The 17414-nt window shown below is 40.7% G+C and overlaps 1 protein-coding gene across 1 annotated transcript in view; it reads right to left on the bottom strand.

The window, feature by feature from the left end:
• Positions 1-17414, bottom strand: part of LOC138735832 (deoxynucleoside triphosphate triphosphohydrolase SAMHD1-like) — a 50728-nt gene that overhangs the window by 13230 nt on the left and 20084 nt on the right. Inside the window, exons 6-12 of the mRNA XM_069884322.1 lie at positions 16976-17046; positions 13709-13879; positions 13254-13354; positions 12675-12783; positions 9938-10029; positions 9087-9202; positions 1184-1323 (exon numbers count right to left, since the gene is read on the bottom strand). Coding sequence (XP_069740423.1) covers positions 1184-1323; positions 9087-9202; positions 9938-10029; positions 12675-12783; positions 13254-13354; positions 13709-13879; positions 16976-17046 — 800 coding nt within the window. The remainder of the gene's footprint in view (positions 1-1183; positions 1324-9086; positions 9203-9937; positions 10030-12674; positions 12784-13253; positions 13355-13708; positions 13880-16975; positions 17047-17414) is intronic.

Raw genomic sequence — 17414 nt, 5'->3', positions numbered from 1 at the left:
GAATGTTGAGGATGGAGCGGAGACAGCACTGATGGAAGCGTTCTAGGAGCTGTAGGTGATGCCGGTAGAGCACCCATGATTCGGAGCCGAACAGGAGCGTGGGTATGACAACGGCTCTGTACACGCTGATCTTTGTGTGTTTCTTCAGGTGGTTGTTTTTCTAGACTCTTTTGTGTAGTCTTCCAAAGGCGCTATTTGCCTTGGCGAGTCTGTTGTCTATCTCGTTGTTGATCCTTGCATCAGATGAAATGGTGCAGCCGAGGTAGGTAAACTGGTTAACCGTTTTGAGTTCAGTGTGCCCGATGGAGATGTGGGGGGCTGGTGGTCATGGTGGGAAGCTGGCTGATGGAGGACCTCAGTTTTCTTCAGGCTGACTTCCAGGCCAAACATTTTGGCAGTTTCCGCAAAACAGGACATCATGCACTGGAGAGCTGGCTCTGAATGGGCAACTAAAGTGGCATCGTCTGCAAAGAATAGTTCACGGACAAGTTGCTCTTGTGTCTTGGTGTGAGCTTGCAGGCGCCTCAGATTGAAGAGACTGCCATCCGTGCGGTACCGGATGTAAACAGCGTCTTCATTGTTGAGGTCTTTCATGGCTTGTTTCAGCATCATGCTGAAGAAGATAGTAAAGAGGGTTGGTGCGAGGACGCAGCCTTGCTTCACGCCGTTGTCAATGGATATTATGCTGGCACTATTTGCAGGGGCCATAAATTCTGGAATTCCACAACCTTCAAATGACTTTCTTTCTCCTCTGACATTCCTGTAACTCCTTTAATAGGGTTTTCACAGAAGGAAAGGTGTTTTCCCCAAGCAGAGACATTCAAAACAACTTCAGTAGAATTGACAGAAGATAAACCTCTTCATTTAGAGGGTGGGAAATCTGCAGAATTCTCCACCCTGGAGAGTCAGTCACTGAGCTCGTTCAAATCAAAGATCAATAGGTTTACAGGTGTGAAGAGATATGTGGGTAAAGTTTGAAAATAATGCTAAGGTAGAATAGCCATGATCTTGCTTGCAGAGAAGGCTGAAAGGGTCAAATGGCCTTTACTTTATTAAAGGGAGGGCTTACAGCCTTCTGCATGGGGAAAATAGAGGGTCATGTGGAGTACAAACACTGGCCTGGACTAGTTGTGTAAATGACCCACTCTGCCACTGCTGCACTACAAAACTGCGTAACACTCACCTGTTGAATTATCGTCTCTCCTTGAGGCTGCGTCTGCCCGATCCACTTGTACAAGCGGCGGCATAGGATATTGTTCAGGATTTCCCGTGCCTCCTGCAGGTTGGAGTCAGAGGAATTCAGGATCTGTTCAAAGATGTTGTCTGGAAAAAAAAATCCAAGATCAAAGAAAAAACAACAGCAACAAGTAAATAGAAATAAACAACATTGGGTCACTATGATCATAGAACAAATTACGAAAGACTCCAGAAGTAAGTCTCTGTGGTGTTAATTAACACATCAAATACATGAACACATTAATTAATAAATTAACTCCCAAAATTACATAAATACAACTTGGTTAATGCTTATGCTAGGACATTTGCAAATAACTGAGGATAGCAAGTGGGGAGGTGGGGCCTAGGATGTGTGTTGCCTGGCAACAACAGCAATTTGAAATGCCATTATCCCTGACCAAGGACAGTGAGGGGGTCTGGAATGTGGGTTGCCTGGCAACAACATATTGACTTGATAAATAACTTGATACCTTAAAGCTGATAGGATAATGCCTGCTGCCATGGAGGTGATTGCTTTGAGATAGGTTAATGTGAGATAGCATTGGAGAATTTAAACCTATGCATTTGTATGTTTGGAGAGATCTTGGATCCCCTACATGGGTGGGTGTGATGGACCTCCCACCAAGCTTGTGTGCAATAAAGGAGTACTGGGGAAACTAAAGGATCTGAGTCCTCCATTCCTTATGGTATATTTACTGAAAAATAGACCACCACCCAAGACCTGGACGAAATGGGTCAAACAGTGACCATCCACAAGACCACAGTCTATCCAGGTTGGTAGTAGAACATCAAGCACTGACACGCTGAGCACTGGCGAAACACAGGGCTATGTGCTCAAGCCGCTCCTGTACACACTATTGACTGACACTACATCGCCAGGTCCAGCTCCAACAGTGCCATTAAGTTTGCAGGTGACACAACTGCAGTTAGGCTCAACAGCATCAACAATGAGTTGCTCTATAAGCTTTGAACTCCTAAAGAAGAGAAAAGAGTTCAATACAGCAAAAGCGATTTTATGGAAGAAAGGATATAAATTTACACTGAAGCATCCTGCGGTATTGAAAATATTTATTCCAGGACAACAAAACAGACTGTTCTCGGATCCAGAAGAAGCACGAAAATTTGCAGAACAATTACAAAAATAGACTGAGGGATGAAGACGGGTAATGAGAGCAAAAATGATCACGATTGATATGTATGTGGGTAAAGACAAAAATAGACTGAGGGATGAAGACGGGTAATGAGGGTAAAAATGACCACGATTGATATGTATGCGGGTAAAGAGGTATAAGAGTGAATAGAGACAATGGGCATACGTGAAAGTATCTGTAATTAGAGGAAAACATAGATAGTATAGACAAGAATTAATAAGGGAAGGTAATGGAATAGAGAGAATAAGGAGGGAATTAAAAGAGTGACCTTTGTGACATATAAAAAGTGAAATCTTTTCTGGGGGGGCTGGGTGGGGGAAAAGAGCGGTCACTGCAAAATCAGTTGACGCTTGCGAGTGGATTCGCAAATCCAAATGGAGAGGGGAGATGTGGTTGTCCGACAAGGGATAAAGGACAACTCAGGAGGGGAAGGGGAGGTTGGGGATAAAGAAGATAGAAATAGGAGAATAAGGAAAATGTTGGATGTTGTAGGAATGTTGTCTGGTAAAGAGTTGAAAATAAGAAAACAGAAATGGAAAAGGAGGAAAGGTAATGATGGAAAAACGGAAAGAAAAGATAAACAAAATATAAAATGGCTACGCTGAACTATATGACTCTAAATATTAATGGAATACATAACCAAATTAAAAGGAAGAAACGACTAAATTTACTGAAAAAGGAAAAAATAGATATAGCATTTGTCCAAGAAACACACTTAACTGAATTGGAGCACAAGAAATTAAAGAGAGATTGGGTAGGACATGTAACAGCAGCATCGTATAATTCAAAAGCAAGGGGAGTGGCTATATTAATTAGCAAAAATGTGCCATTTAAAATAGAAGAGGAAATAATAGATCCAGCAGGGATATATGTTATGATAAAATGTCAGATATATTCGGAGCTTTGGAATCTACTTAATATATATTCACCTAACGAAGAAGATCAAAAGTTTATGCAAGATATCTTTTTGAAGGTAGCTAATACGCAAGGGAACATACTAATAGGAGGGGATTTCAATCTGAATTTGGATCCAAATATGGATAAAACGGGGAAAAAAATTAACAGGAAGAACAAAGTAACCAAATTTATAATTAAATCAATGCAAGAAATGAAACTTGTGGACATATGGAGGAAACAAAACCCAAAAGGAAAGGAATACTCATACTACTCGACTAGACATAAAACATACTCAAGGATAGACCTATTCCTGTTATCAGCCCACATTCAAGGGAGAGTTAGGAAAACAGAATATAAAGCTAGACTATTATCGGACCACTCACCCCTGTTATTGGCAATAGAGCTAGAGGACATCCCTCCAAGAATGTATAGATGGAGATTAAACCCCATGCTACTTAAAAGACAGGATTTTAGAGAATTTATTGAAAAACAATTAAAAATGTACTTTGAAGTAAATACGGAATCAGTGGAAGATAAGTTTATACTATGGGACGCAATGAAAGCATTCATTAGAGGACAAATAATAAGTTATGCAACCAAGATGAAGAAGGACTATAATCAGGAAACAGAGCAGTTGGAAAGGGAAATAATAAACATAGAAAAAAAATTAGCAATAAAGGAAGATACAACCAAAAGAAGAGAATTGGCAGATAAAAAAATAAAATATGAAACATTACAAACATATAAGGTGGAGAAGAATATAATGAAGACAAAACAGAAATATTATGAACTAGGTGAAAAAACACACAAAATCTTAGCATGGCAGCTTAAGACAGAGCAAACTAACAAAATGGTATTGGCAACAAGGAAAAAAGACAAACAAATTACATATAATCCGAAAGAAATTAAGGAAAACTTCAGAGAATTCTATGAACAATTATACCGAACTGAAAACGAAGGGAAAGAAGGGAAAATAGATGAATTTTTGACTAAAATTGAACTACCAAAACTACAAATAGAGGAACAAAATAAATTAACAGAACCATTTGGAACAGTAGAAATACAAGAGATAATAAAAAATTTACCAAATAATAAGACACCAGGAGAGGATGGACTCCCAATAGAATTCTACAAAACATTTAAAGATCTAATAATACCGCCCCTCCTGGATGTAATCAACCAGATTGATGAGACACAAAACTTACCAGATTCATGTAAAACAGCAATAATTACAGTGATACTAAAACAAGGGAAAGATCCACTCTCACCAGCGTCATATAGACCAATATCTCTGCTAAACACAGATTATAAGATAATAGCTAAACTATTAGCAAACAGATTAGCAGAACAGGTACCGAAAATGGTAAATTTAGACCAAACTGGATTTATCAAAAAAAGACGCACAACAGACAATATTTGTAAATTTATTAACTTAATTCATGCATTAGAAGGAAATAAAGCACCGGCAGTAGCAGTTGCTTTAGACGCAGACAAGGCCTTCGACAGAGTAGAATGGAATTACTTGTTCAAAGTATTGCAAAAATTCAGTTTACCGGAGAAGTATATTAATTGGATTAAAGCATTATATGAGGGACCGTTAGCGAAAGTGACAGTAAATGGACATGTATCAAAGCAATTTAACTTAAGCAGGTCAACGCGGCAGGGATGCCCACTATCACCATTATTGTTTGCGCTAGCTATAGAACCACTAGCAGAATCGATAAGAATAGATAATAATATAAAAGGAATAAAAATAAAAGACAGGGAATATAAAATCAGTCTATTTGCGGATGATGTGATAGTGTACTTAACAGAACCAGAACTATCAATAAAAGAACTATATAAGAAATTGAAGGAATATGGAGAAGTGTCGGGATACAAGATAAACGTAAATAAAAGTGAAGCAATGCCTATGAATAACGCGGATTTCTCAAAATTTAAGGAGGAATCCCCATTCAGATGGCAAATGCAGGCAATAAGATACCTAGGTGTGCAAATAAACAAAAATCTAGGCCAATTATATAAACTCAATTACAATCCACTAATGAAAAAATTACAGGACGATTTAGAGCATTGGAAAGAGCTACCACTAACACTGATAGGAAGGATAAACTGTATTAAAATGAACATTTTTCCAAGGATACTATACTTATTTCAGGCATTGCCAATACAACTGACAGAAAAATTCTTCAAAGAGTTAAGGAAAATAATAAGGAGATTTTTATGGAGAGGGGGGAAACCGAGGATAGCACTAGATAAATTAACAGAATGGTATAAACAAGGAGGCTTACAATTGCCAAACTTCAAAAATTATTATAGAGCCGCACAATTAAGGTACCTAACAGATTTTTATCAAACAAGGGAAAAACCAGACTGGACGAGACTAGAATTAGATAAAATAGGGGAAAAGATACCTGAACACATATTATATAAATGGGACGAAAAATTGGTACAACATAGAACTTCTCCAGTATTACACCATCTCCTCAATATATGGAAGAAGATTCATGTAGAAAGAAATAAAATAAATTATCAAATACCAAAACTAATATTGACGCAAAATAAGCTACTCCCTTTTACAATAGACAACCTTTCCTTTAGAAAATGGGAAAAAAAAGGGATTAAAAGAATAGAAAATTGTTTTTCAGGAAGTAGATTCTTATCCTTTGAACAAATGAGAGATAAGTACAATATAACTGGAGATACAGCGCTGGCATATTACCAACTGAGATCCTACTTGAAAGATAAATTAGGAAGCAATTTGAGTTTACCAGAGGGAAGTAACCTTGAATATGTGATTACAGATACAATGTTAATCAAAAGATTTATAACAAATATGTATATCAAACTGCAAGAAAAGGAGAATGAGGAAACAAATGGTAAAACTAAACAAAAATGGGAACAAGATTTAAATATAAAGATAAAAAAGGAAACATGGGAGAAATTATGTTCTGGAACGATGAGAAATACAATAAATACGAGGCTGCGTATGATACAATATAATTGGTTACACAGACTATACATTACACCGCAAAAGTTAAATAAATGGGACCCAACAGTATCTGATAGATGTTTTCGATGTAAAAAAGAAAGGGGAACAACAATTCATGCAATCTGGACATGTGAGAGAGTAGAAAAATTTTGGGATGATCTCAATCAGATATTAAATAAAATAACAGAAAACAATATACCAAAGAATCCAGAGATCTTTCTCCTAAGTAACATAAAAAATAAAGAATTTGGAATTGACTTGGAAGATGCACAAAAAAGATTTGTCAAGATAGCCCTAGCCGTAGCAAAAAAATGTATTATGTCAACCTGGAAATTGGAAGATAATTTGAAAATACAACAATGGTATATAGAAATGAATAAATGTATTGCATTAGAAAAAATAACATATAGTTTAAGAAATAATATTGAAATATTCGAACAAGTATGGGAGCCTTACATTAAATACAATAGCGAAAACCTACCGGGAACAAACATTACCTAAGTTGATGGCAGGAGAAGAAAAGAAAAGAATGGACTCAGTAGAATTTCTGGTGTATTTTTGTTGAATGACAACATTGTCTGACTGAATTAATGCAACCTAGATTGTATACCTAAAATGGATGAGAGGGGGGGGGGGGGGTGGGGGGGTGGCTTGGGAGGAGGGAGGGGGGAGGGAGAAAAAGTCACTGTAAATGTGTGGAAAAGAAAAAGTGTATATCATGGCTATTGTGATTTATGGTGTGAAAAATAAAAAATTTAAAAAAAACAAAAAACAATGAGTTGCTCTACAGCAGTGGTTCCCAACCTTTTACTTTCCACTCACATACTACTTTAAGTATTCCCTATGCCTGGAATGTTTTGTGATTAATAAGGGATTGCTTAAGGTGGTATGTGGGTGGAAAGAAAAAGTTTGAAAACCACTGTTTTAATCATTCCAAATTGGTTCGTTATGTGCACGGTTTCATACCTCCAAAGGAAATGGCCCAATGACAATTTTTCTCAAGCAAAATATTTCAGTAATAATTGGGTCTAGAGCAGTGATTCTCAACCTTCCCTTCCCACTCACATACCACCTTAAGCAATCACTTACTAATCACAGAGTACTTATGACAAAGGGATTACTTTTGATGAGTGGAAAGTTAAAGGTTGGGAACCATTGCTCTACAGAGAAGAGGTGGAAAATTTTGTGATATGGTGTGAGAGTTACAATCGGAGATGCAATGTGGACAGACAAAGATGATGATCAAGGAATTCAAGAGGACCAGGAATGAGTACCCTCCACTACATATCAATAACTCTGTCATGGAGACAGTAGAGAGCACCAAGTTCCTTGGAGTCCACTCACCAGTGACCTATCGTGGACACTCAGCATCTCCTCACTTTTCACGAAGGCACAACAGTAACTGCTCTTTCTGAGAAGACTGAAGTGGACAAGGCTACCAGCCACCATCATGTCAACCTTCAACAGGAGCTCTATCAAGAGCATCCTGGCCAGCTGCATCACAGTGTGGTACGGTTGTTGCAGAGAAATGGATCAGAAGCCAATCCACAGTGCCACAAGAGTGGGAGAGAGGATCACTGGAGTCTCTCTCCCCCTCCCTCCATTCATGTGATCTACCAGGATTGTTGTCCGAAGAGGGCGCACAAAATCATTGAGGACCCCTACTACCCCATACACAGCATTTTTCAATGGTTCCCTTTGGGAAAGAGATGCAGGAGTATCAGAGCCAGTATCACCAGGCTGAGGAACAGCTTCTTCCCACAGGCAGTGAGAATGATGAATGACCAAAGGAACTGCTCACACTCACCGTCCGAGATTCTCATATTTAGGAAACAATTCTTATTTATTTATTTTGTGTGCAAATATTTGTCCTGCGTATGCATTGTTTGTCTTTATGTGATTTATGTCTGGTTGTGTGTCTGCATGTTTTGCTCCGAAGACCGGAGAACGCTGTTTTGTTGGGTTGTACCTGTGCAATCAGATGACAATAAACTTGACTTGAAAAAGATTGGTGGGGTAGAAGTAGGTTTCAACTAATGGGTCATTGAAACTGGTACTGGGGAAAGGGAGCTGATTTTTCAGAAGTGACTTGAAAGAGGGAAGATGTGGCTACAAACAAATCAAATGAATGTGAATACAAATTGGGGTTTAAATTAGTTTGGTGGAGTGGACACAGGTTCTGGTAAGACTGGAAATGGTGCAAATAAGATTCACAAGGACACAATCAGGATTGAAAAGCTCATGTACATAGAGACGGGTTATATTCCCCAGCACGCAGGAGGATAACGGATGACCTGGTCGAAGTATACATAATCATGATGGATAGAGACATGGCAGCTTAAAGGGAATCTAAAAGTTGGGTTTTCCACACAGGATGGCACAGTTAGCACAACGCTATTACAGGGCCAGTGACCCAGGTTCAAATCCGGTGCAGAAGTTTGTACATTTTCCCTGTATCTGCATGGGTTTCCTCCAGGTCGTCTGGTTTCCTAACACCTTTCAAAATGTATGGGAGTTGTCGCTTAATTGGGGTATTTGGTCAGCAAGGGCTCAAGGGCTGGAAGGGCCTGTTATGGTGCTATATGTCTAAATCTTTTATTTTAGCTTGAAAACAATTTTTTTTTAAATTGCACCAAGGTTTGGATCTATAAATTAAAAGGAAGTGACAAGGACAACAGGGAAAGATCAGGGTTCTGGGATTCATTGGCTTTTATATTAGAAGTAGCACAGTTCAAATGGCTAAACAACCTCTTGCAGTGTCATGTTTGAAGAGTTAATTAAGGATGAAGTTCACAAGAATAGTTGTTTACCTGTGAGCTTTGTGTAAGCCTCCATGTCATCGATGGCCGTGGAGATAGTGCACATCTTCCCACCTGTACCACTGATCTTGATATGCTCATCTGCCAGCATCATGGCCTCCGTAATCCTGAGGGATTAAACAAGTGTGTCAGCCCTACTGTCCACATTGCCTTCCTGCACAATTAGTTAACTCGGAACACCAGAAATGGATCTGGGATTGGCCACAACATCCCTGGGATTGGCCTCTAAAGAAAAGACACCATCAGGCTCGCAACTCATTCCCAACAGCTGATGGTGTCCTTCTTTCACCTTCCTCTTCCATATCCCAAGGATTCTGTGACAAATGGACTTCAACCAATAGAGAAACACAAAAGCTACAGATGCTGTTATCTCAAATAGATGAAGAATTTGCTGGATGATCTCAGCAGGTCAGACAGCATCCATGGGGAGAAATGGTCAGTCAACATTTCAGGTCTGATTAATATTAAATTTAAGATTTTTTAAAAATTATTTTTAGTCGGATTTTGATTAATTCTGCCGGAGAGGCGTATTTTCACATCTCCAACCTCTACCATCATGCCACGCACCTCCCCCACCCCGCACAGGCCTGATTAATATTGACAAGGGTTCAGTCCCAAAACACTGGGTGACCATTTCTGACAATGGATGCTGTCTCACCTGCTGAGTTCCTCATGCAGTTCTTCGTCTGAACTTAAAGCAGGTGCCAAAGGATACACTTCCACTGGCCAGCACCTTCCACAAGCATCTGCAAAGGGGTGTTTGAGTGAAGCATTAGTGGAGAGGTACGAGAAAATAAAACAAAAAGAAAAGCACCATCTCAGCCCACTATGGGAATACTCACATGCTCTCAATGATGTTGCTCACTCTGTGTTGATAGGCCCTGCGATGCAAAGTGGTACGTGTGTGAAACATGTTGTAAAGGTCACCAGCCTCCTGCAGAGGAAGATAGAAAACAAGAGGTCACTTCTTCTTCATTCCTCTAGAGCAGATCCTGGCACTGAGTGATTCTGTCAATATCAAGGTACAGGCGTTGAAGAAAACCAACAAAGGGGTTATTTGCTGATTACAAGACAACGTGGAGGCCATTTACCTCATCAGAATGATGCCAACACCTCTGCCCATCAGAGAATGCTCTTCAATCCAGGATGTTAAACTCTGTTTACGATCCAATAGTAACTCTAATGTACTAAACATCCTGACACCAGTCTTACACAACCCCTTCTCTGCTCTGAACTTGTTGCCCTTCCTCTTCACTCCAGGATGTTATTATCCAAGAGGATTCCTGTGGACTGAAAATCATCCTGACACCAATCCTAACTTGTCCTATAGCCACTTTGAACATATGCCCTTCCCCTTCCTATTCTTGGCACTCAGCTAAATTTTTCATTTCTTTTATAATTCAATCTCTAAACAATAAATGAATCATGATGAAATTTCCCCAGTCTTTCCCCAATTAATCTGATTAGGCCCCATGTGTCAGAAAATCATCCAATCTTCCATTAATACACCCAAGTCCCAAGATGACGGGCATTCTGAACTCAGCAAATGGTCATTCTGGTGTCCAGCACTCGTGGGAACATTGGACTCTTGTAAACTGAACTGGGGCCAAGGGCAGTACATCACTACCAGGTGTCATATTATCCCATCTCCTACTTCTAATGCCACAGAATGTGCTCTCCTTAATAGAACATAGAACATTACAGCAAGTACAGGTCCTTTACCCACAATGTTGTGCTGACCTATTTTTAAAAATCACTATATAATGCATTACAGAGCCCCTCACAGGATGGTTGCCAAAAATAATCAAACACACACATGCACCAATGTCATATGATTGAAAGTTCTGAGAACAAAATCCCAGAACACTTTATAGTAGTCGATGGTTTGGTGTTTCAATCCTAACAATATCTACCATCAACAAAATTAATCAAATTTTGCTTAGTTGATGGCAAATCATCAATGATTCACAAGGATTCACAGCAATGCTCTGATCTCAAACATGACATTTGCTTATTGTAAGGACCCCTACCACCCAGGCCATGCCCTCTTCTCACTGCTACCATCAGAAAGGAGGTACAGAAGCCTGAAGACACACACCCATTGGTACAAAAACAGCTTCTTCCCCGTCACCATTTTTCCAATGAACCTATAGACACAACATCCTTGGGATATTGAAGAGCTTCCTCTAAAGAAATACACCATGGCCATCATGCCCACCACCTCACTTCACTCTTTTTTTGACTATTTTTTAAAATCTTGTATTTACAAAATTGTAATTGGGGCTGCACGATTGCTTTCACAGTGTTCAGTACTGATGTTCGAATCCTGTCCTGTGCTGTTTGTAAGGAGTTTATACTTTCTTCCCGTGTCTGCGTGGGTTTTCTGGAACTCCAGTTCAAAAATGTACCGGGATGTAGGTCAATCGGGTGTAATTGGGCAGCATGGGCTCATGGGCCGAAAGGGCCTGTTTCCGTGCTGCGTGTCTCAATTTAAATTTAATTAAAAATGTAAATAATAATCTTGTACCTTGTTTTGCACAATGCTGCTTCTGCAAAACACCAAATTTCATGACACGTGCTCATGACAATAAACCTGATTCTGATTAATAGTAAAAATACAAAGTGCTGGACATAGGTAATGAAGGATGAATCCAATCATGGGTGCAATCAGGGTTACAGAAGCCAGCAGACATGCACGGATTGCGCGGCGTTAAAATGCAACATCGATGTCATACTTGAACATTCAAAAAAGGTCAGGGCAATCCAAAGAGGTTTCACCAAACAAAATTTGACACCAAGTCCCACCAAGATGTAGCGGATATCTGACAGAAGTGGATCTTTAGTGCTTTCACAAGTTTAGAAAGGGAATTTCTAGCTCAAGGTCAGAACACCAATGGTGGAATGGGAAAGCTTGAGGCCAGAAATATTTTGGAAGATTTCGGATCTCTGGAGGAGGTTGCAGAGAAAGGAGGTGGAGAAGGCCAGGAGAGAGTCAAACAAGAAGCAAGTTTTGTCAGTAGCATTTCTGAAATAGGAGCTCACTTGAGTCAGCAGGACAGGGATGATGGTCAACGTGATTATAGATGCAGGCATCAAAGCCTCCATAGATGCCATCTGTCCTCACACTGCACATATCTTCACACCATTTCTACCATCTGTTTATCATGGTCTTCACACCCAAAGACAGATCAAAGGAGCAAAGGAGGAGGGGAAACTGCTATACCAAGATACCAGACGACAGCAGAACCATTAAAATGGGCTTGGGACAGCCCCAGACAAGGTTATGGAAGATTATGGGTGGCACAATTGGTGTAGTGGTTAGCGCAACACCTTTACAGCGCCAGCGATCAGGACCAGGCTTCGAATCCCACGTGGTCTGTAAGGAGTTTGAACATTCTCTCTGTGTCTGCATGGATTTTCCCCAGGGCTCTGATTTCCTCCACCGTTCAAAATGTACCGGGGAGGTAAATTAATTGGGTGTAAATTGGGCAGCATGGACTCATAGGCCGAAATGGCCTGTTACCATGCTGTATGGCTAAACAAAATAAAGCAAACACAAGAGACTCCTGCACATCTTACCTTTTCTCGAGTACAGATGTACTTAGTATGGTTAACTTCACAAACACGAGCAAACCTGAGGAAGCGTTCAAAGTCAAAGTTGTTCTGGATTCCCAGGTGGTGACAGTCCCTTCAGAAGCAAGAGAAGACACATCAGTGGCACCTCAGGGTTAACGCAGCCACACCTTCTGCTGAACATTCACACGGACAGAGACCCACTGCTGGGGTCAGATCATGGGCTCACATCTTAATGTTTTAAATCCCTAGTGGGGAACTATGGAAACAACTCCTAAATGGCAAGAGTTACTTTTGTTGTGTTCTGGAGTTCCCATTGCAGAAACTATCAATGGAATGTTATTACTTTGACAACAGACAGAATGTGATAGGCATGGAGCAAGGAGGTACACATACGAAGGGTGATATATTTACACACAGCCAGCAGGCTTGATCATTTTAGGTCATTTTATTGCAAACAGAGCAATCAAACCAGAAACAGTTAAGCTTGATTTAAATTAACTTCCCCTGCTCCCTGGGAGCTCTGAATGCAAAAAGCCCTGGTTTAAGGAACTCACAGTACGATCAAGCCTCCAAAGGTCTCACCTGGCGAAGTAATCCCATTTGTCGACATCAATCCCACTCTTCCTATTGGCCACGATTTGGTACAGAAAGCCTTTCTTCTTGGGACGGCCTTTGTACAGCCACTGAAAGATGAAGCAGTAGAGTTAGAGATAAAAGCAGCACACCCTCGTCAATGTCGAAAGGTCAAGGATATGACACAAGCGGTAAGTGACAGGACCTAATGCAGTGTTTAAATCCCTGAAGCTAGCATGGAGGCAAGGACAGCAGATGGGATGCCTGCCCTCATTGGCCCTGGCCTACATTTAATTTCAGACCCCACTGAAATAGCCTTCTTAGTTCAGGGGAATAAATGATAAACAACATCAATGGTGACAGCCACATCAGGCGCATGAAAGTAATCAGAGCCCAAAATGACATTCAATATTTCAGATGTGCAGAAATGGAACATGCAGATCAAAATTTCCAATGCTACTTACAGAGTTCTTAGGGCTGCAATCCACTCCATCACTCCTTGGTGCTGGGCCTCGGATCTGTTCCTTTATAAATACCAGATCTTCTGGTAGCACCAGGCCATAACTCTGCAGCACACCTTCCAGCACATTGGAGGTGATCAAGTGCTCAAACATGGTTACGGAAGCATCTTCATGCTGCACCACACAATAAAAGTCATTGTTATACGCAAATTATTAAAGTCCAATGAAACCCATGCTGTCCAATTTCACTCAATTAACCTTCAAACCCTGTATGTCTTTGGAACATGGAAAGAAACCAGATCACCTTAAAGAAACCCATGCAGCCACAGGGAGAGCGTACAAACTCCTTATAGACAGTCCTGGATTTGAATCTGGCACTTTCCGCCATTCTAATCCTTCTGTATTAATGAGTAGAAGCAGAATATTTGAAATTATAAGGCTGAAGGGGTATCAGAGGCTTTGAAAATGAAGCGCTGCTGTAAGGCTGAGAAGTTTAATAATTCTTGTGAGAAGAAAATGGGAAGGCACGAAGATGGACACTTATCTCCCAACAGAGTTGAAAAATAAAAGAAATCACAGGCGCTTACAATATAAATTCACGAAAGTGAATTTATTGTCTTTTATTCTGGCGTAGGAAGGTCTAAAATCCGAGAGCATTGTTTTAAAATGTGAGGGGAAAGTTTTAAAGGGGATCTTTTTCCATGCAGAGGGTGGTGAGTAAATGGAACAAGCCGCTAAACAAAGTGGTAGAGAACGTGCATACCAGTACATGATAAGAAAAGGTTCACAAAGGGAAATAGGTCAAACAGAAGCAAATGGGGCCAGCTCAGGTAAGCACAGATGAGGTGGGTAGAAGGGCCTGTTTCTGTGCTGGAGGAGTACATGTCTGACATAAAAATAGGAAGTGCTGAAAAGAGCTGGGAGAAAGGAGTTGGGGGCGGGGAAAAGGAAAGAGAGAGAGAGAGAGAGAGAGAGAGAGAGAGAGAGAGAGAGAGACACACACACATTAAACGCTGCAGGATGCACTCCTTGCATTATTCTCATTTTATTCTGATGAAGGGCCTTTGAACTCAAATGTTAACTGTTTCTCTTTCCACAAATGCCACACAAGGGATATCAGTACAAATCCCAATACAGCAGTTGGGATCATTTGGATTCAGATATTTAAATTAATTGGGGTGAAAAACTTGTTTCAGCAATGAAACTGCTGGATTGTTGTTTAAAAACTGCCAGGTTCATCAATGTCATTCAGGGAAGGACCCGCCACCATCAGACTCCTCAATGACAAACTCAATCAGACATTCAATTAAGGATTCTCTTACTTGATTTTCTTTTGTTCTCTCTGTATTGCACAGTCAGTTTGTTTACATTCGGTATCTGTTTACAGTTATTATATTTGTTTACATGTTTTACACTGTGTACAGTTTATTTTTGCTCTACCAATTAGTGATAATTCTGCCTCATCTGCAGGAAAAAGGAATCTCAGGATTGTATGTGATGTCATGTATGTACTCTGACAATAAATTTGAAATCTGAAATCTGAAACCTGCCACCGTTATTCCGGCATCTACCTATTTGTCCAGATTCCTGAATTAAAAGGCTGGGGAGAAAGAGTCAGAACTAAAGGAGACATAGGGATAGATGGGCAGGGTTCTAATGTCTCTCTCTTTCCTTTCCCTCAGATCTGCTTTCACAAAGCCACCCAAGTCCCCCAATCAATTCTCACTTTTCCTCTCCTCCCACCCATATCCAACTAACAACCTTTCGTCTGTTGCTCTTCCCCCATGACCATTCTTGCTATCTCCCCAGCCATTTAATTCCGGCACATACCTGCTTTCTCACTCATACCTCAAAGAAGAGCTCAGGCCCAAAACATCAGTTAAATATCTTTGCCTCCTATGGATGCTGTGAAACCTGCTGAGTTCCTCCAGCATTTCTGTGCTTTTACTAGAAGCAATGAGCTGACTGATTCATAACTGATTCCTCTGTTCAGAAACAGTTAGGAATGGATAATCAGTGACATGAACATCCCATGAATAAATAAGAAAAAAACTATAAGGAGAGCATGACGAAAAAGTGAACACTTTAAAAGTCTGCAAATACTACATCCGTTTCAAGAGGAATTTGGATCAACATTTCTGAGCCTCTTACAATACATGTAAATTTCTGCAAAACCATGAACAAGTTTATGAGAGAGGGACATATTTACTTTAGAGATGCAGCAAAATAACAGGCCCTTCCAGCCCATGACCCTGCGCTGCCTAAACACACTCATGTGATCAATGAACCAACCAGACCTGGGCTTGAAAGATTACAGTGCACTGGATGTGTCAAGGGCCTGGGTGCATGTGATATTATTTCCTGCTTGCAACCTGCTACATGGACATGTGATTTGTGATTCATTCTCCATTGGACCATGAGCACCCCTGGCAAGGCGTGCATTTATTGCCCATCTCTATCAGCCTCTGAAGATGGTGCTGAGCTACCAACTCTACCCAGTCTGCATGGCAAGGATCATCTTTGCAAATTGCCAAGGCTATCCATTGTAGAAGGGCAGATAGTAGACAACTATTGCAGCTCAGAAGCCTCAGGCTAAGGTCACCAGGATTTCACCAGTATTTTACCCCAGATTGATTTATTAATCTCATCTAAATTCTTCCACCACTAATAGTAGTTTTGACCCCTGGATGATTCGTCCACTTGCCCTGCCATCATTCCTCCGTTCTCTTCAATATTCATGAGAAGATTTACGACACTGGCGCACACTCACTGGAAACTAGGTTGACGCTTCTGACTTAGATTGCTTCCAACATGCATATGGAATGCATATCAACAACAAAGGGAAATGGCTCAGATACCCAACCCTCAAGTGGCAAAGGAGAAAAAAGCCATTCCCTTCACCCTACTTGCTGGTGTGTCCTTTCTCCCTCATCCACCTACGACCCTCCTGCCTTTAGGCCCATGCTCCTCCCCCCCACACCATTTTGTTCGGGTGCCTTCCGACATTTTTTCATATCTTGATGAAGGGCTCAAGCCCGCAATGTTGAAAATGTATCTTTATCTTTGCTATACTGTGTAAAGTACACATTTTGACCAGCTGAGTTTCTCCAGCATTGTGTTCTCACTTGCTGGACTTACTCAAAGGTAGCCCACCCGCTCCCCCCTCCCCAACCCCTCCCCATCCTTTCCATTAGTGAGATCCTAGAACCCAAGCCACTCCCTTGTCTCCAGTAACACGTGCCTTTGCTCAGAGCCCACAGATAGAATTACCTTCCATTTCAAATTTTTCCGCATCAGAGGGATAAATTTTCCATCAAACAGGTGCGAAAATGGCCCATGACCTGGGAAACAAAGAGGTCAGTGTTAAGATGAAAAGACACTCAAGTGAGCAGAAGGGGTTCTTATTAACAAGACGTCACCTTCAACAGAATGATAAACCCTCAGCAGGTCACAGGAATGCCAGGCCAGATTATTATCTCAAGATACAAGATCTGGACCTGTAACATTCTGACTAAAGACAAGAATAAAACCTACTGAGGTCCAACTAGCAATGATGAACCCACTACATTTTCATTTAAAATCAGATGGCTCATCACCACCTATAATAAGCTGTTTCTCCACATCTGTTCCCGGATTTACTGAATCATTTCTAGATTTTCAATGACCGGCCACCCTCCAGCCTAAACACAAAGGCCAGTTGGAAAGTCAC

The sequence above is a fragment of the Narcine bancroftii genome, chromosome 6, assembly GCF_036971445.1.
Source record: "Narcine bancroftii isolate sNarBan1 chromosome 6, sNarBan1.hap1, whole genome shotgun sequence".
NCBI classification, from domain to species: domain Eukaryota; kingdom Metazoa; phylum Chordata; class Chondrichthyes; order Torpediniformes; family Narcinidae; genus Narcine; species Narcine bancroftii.
Note: the sequence above shows the minus strand (reverse complement) of the source record. Positions and strands in the feature narration are given on the sequence as shown.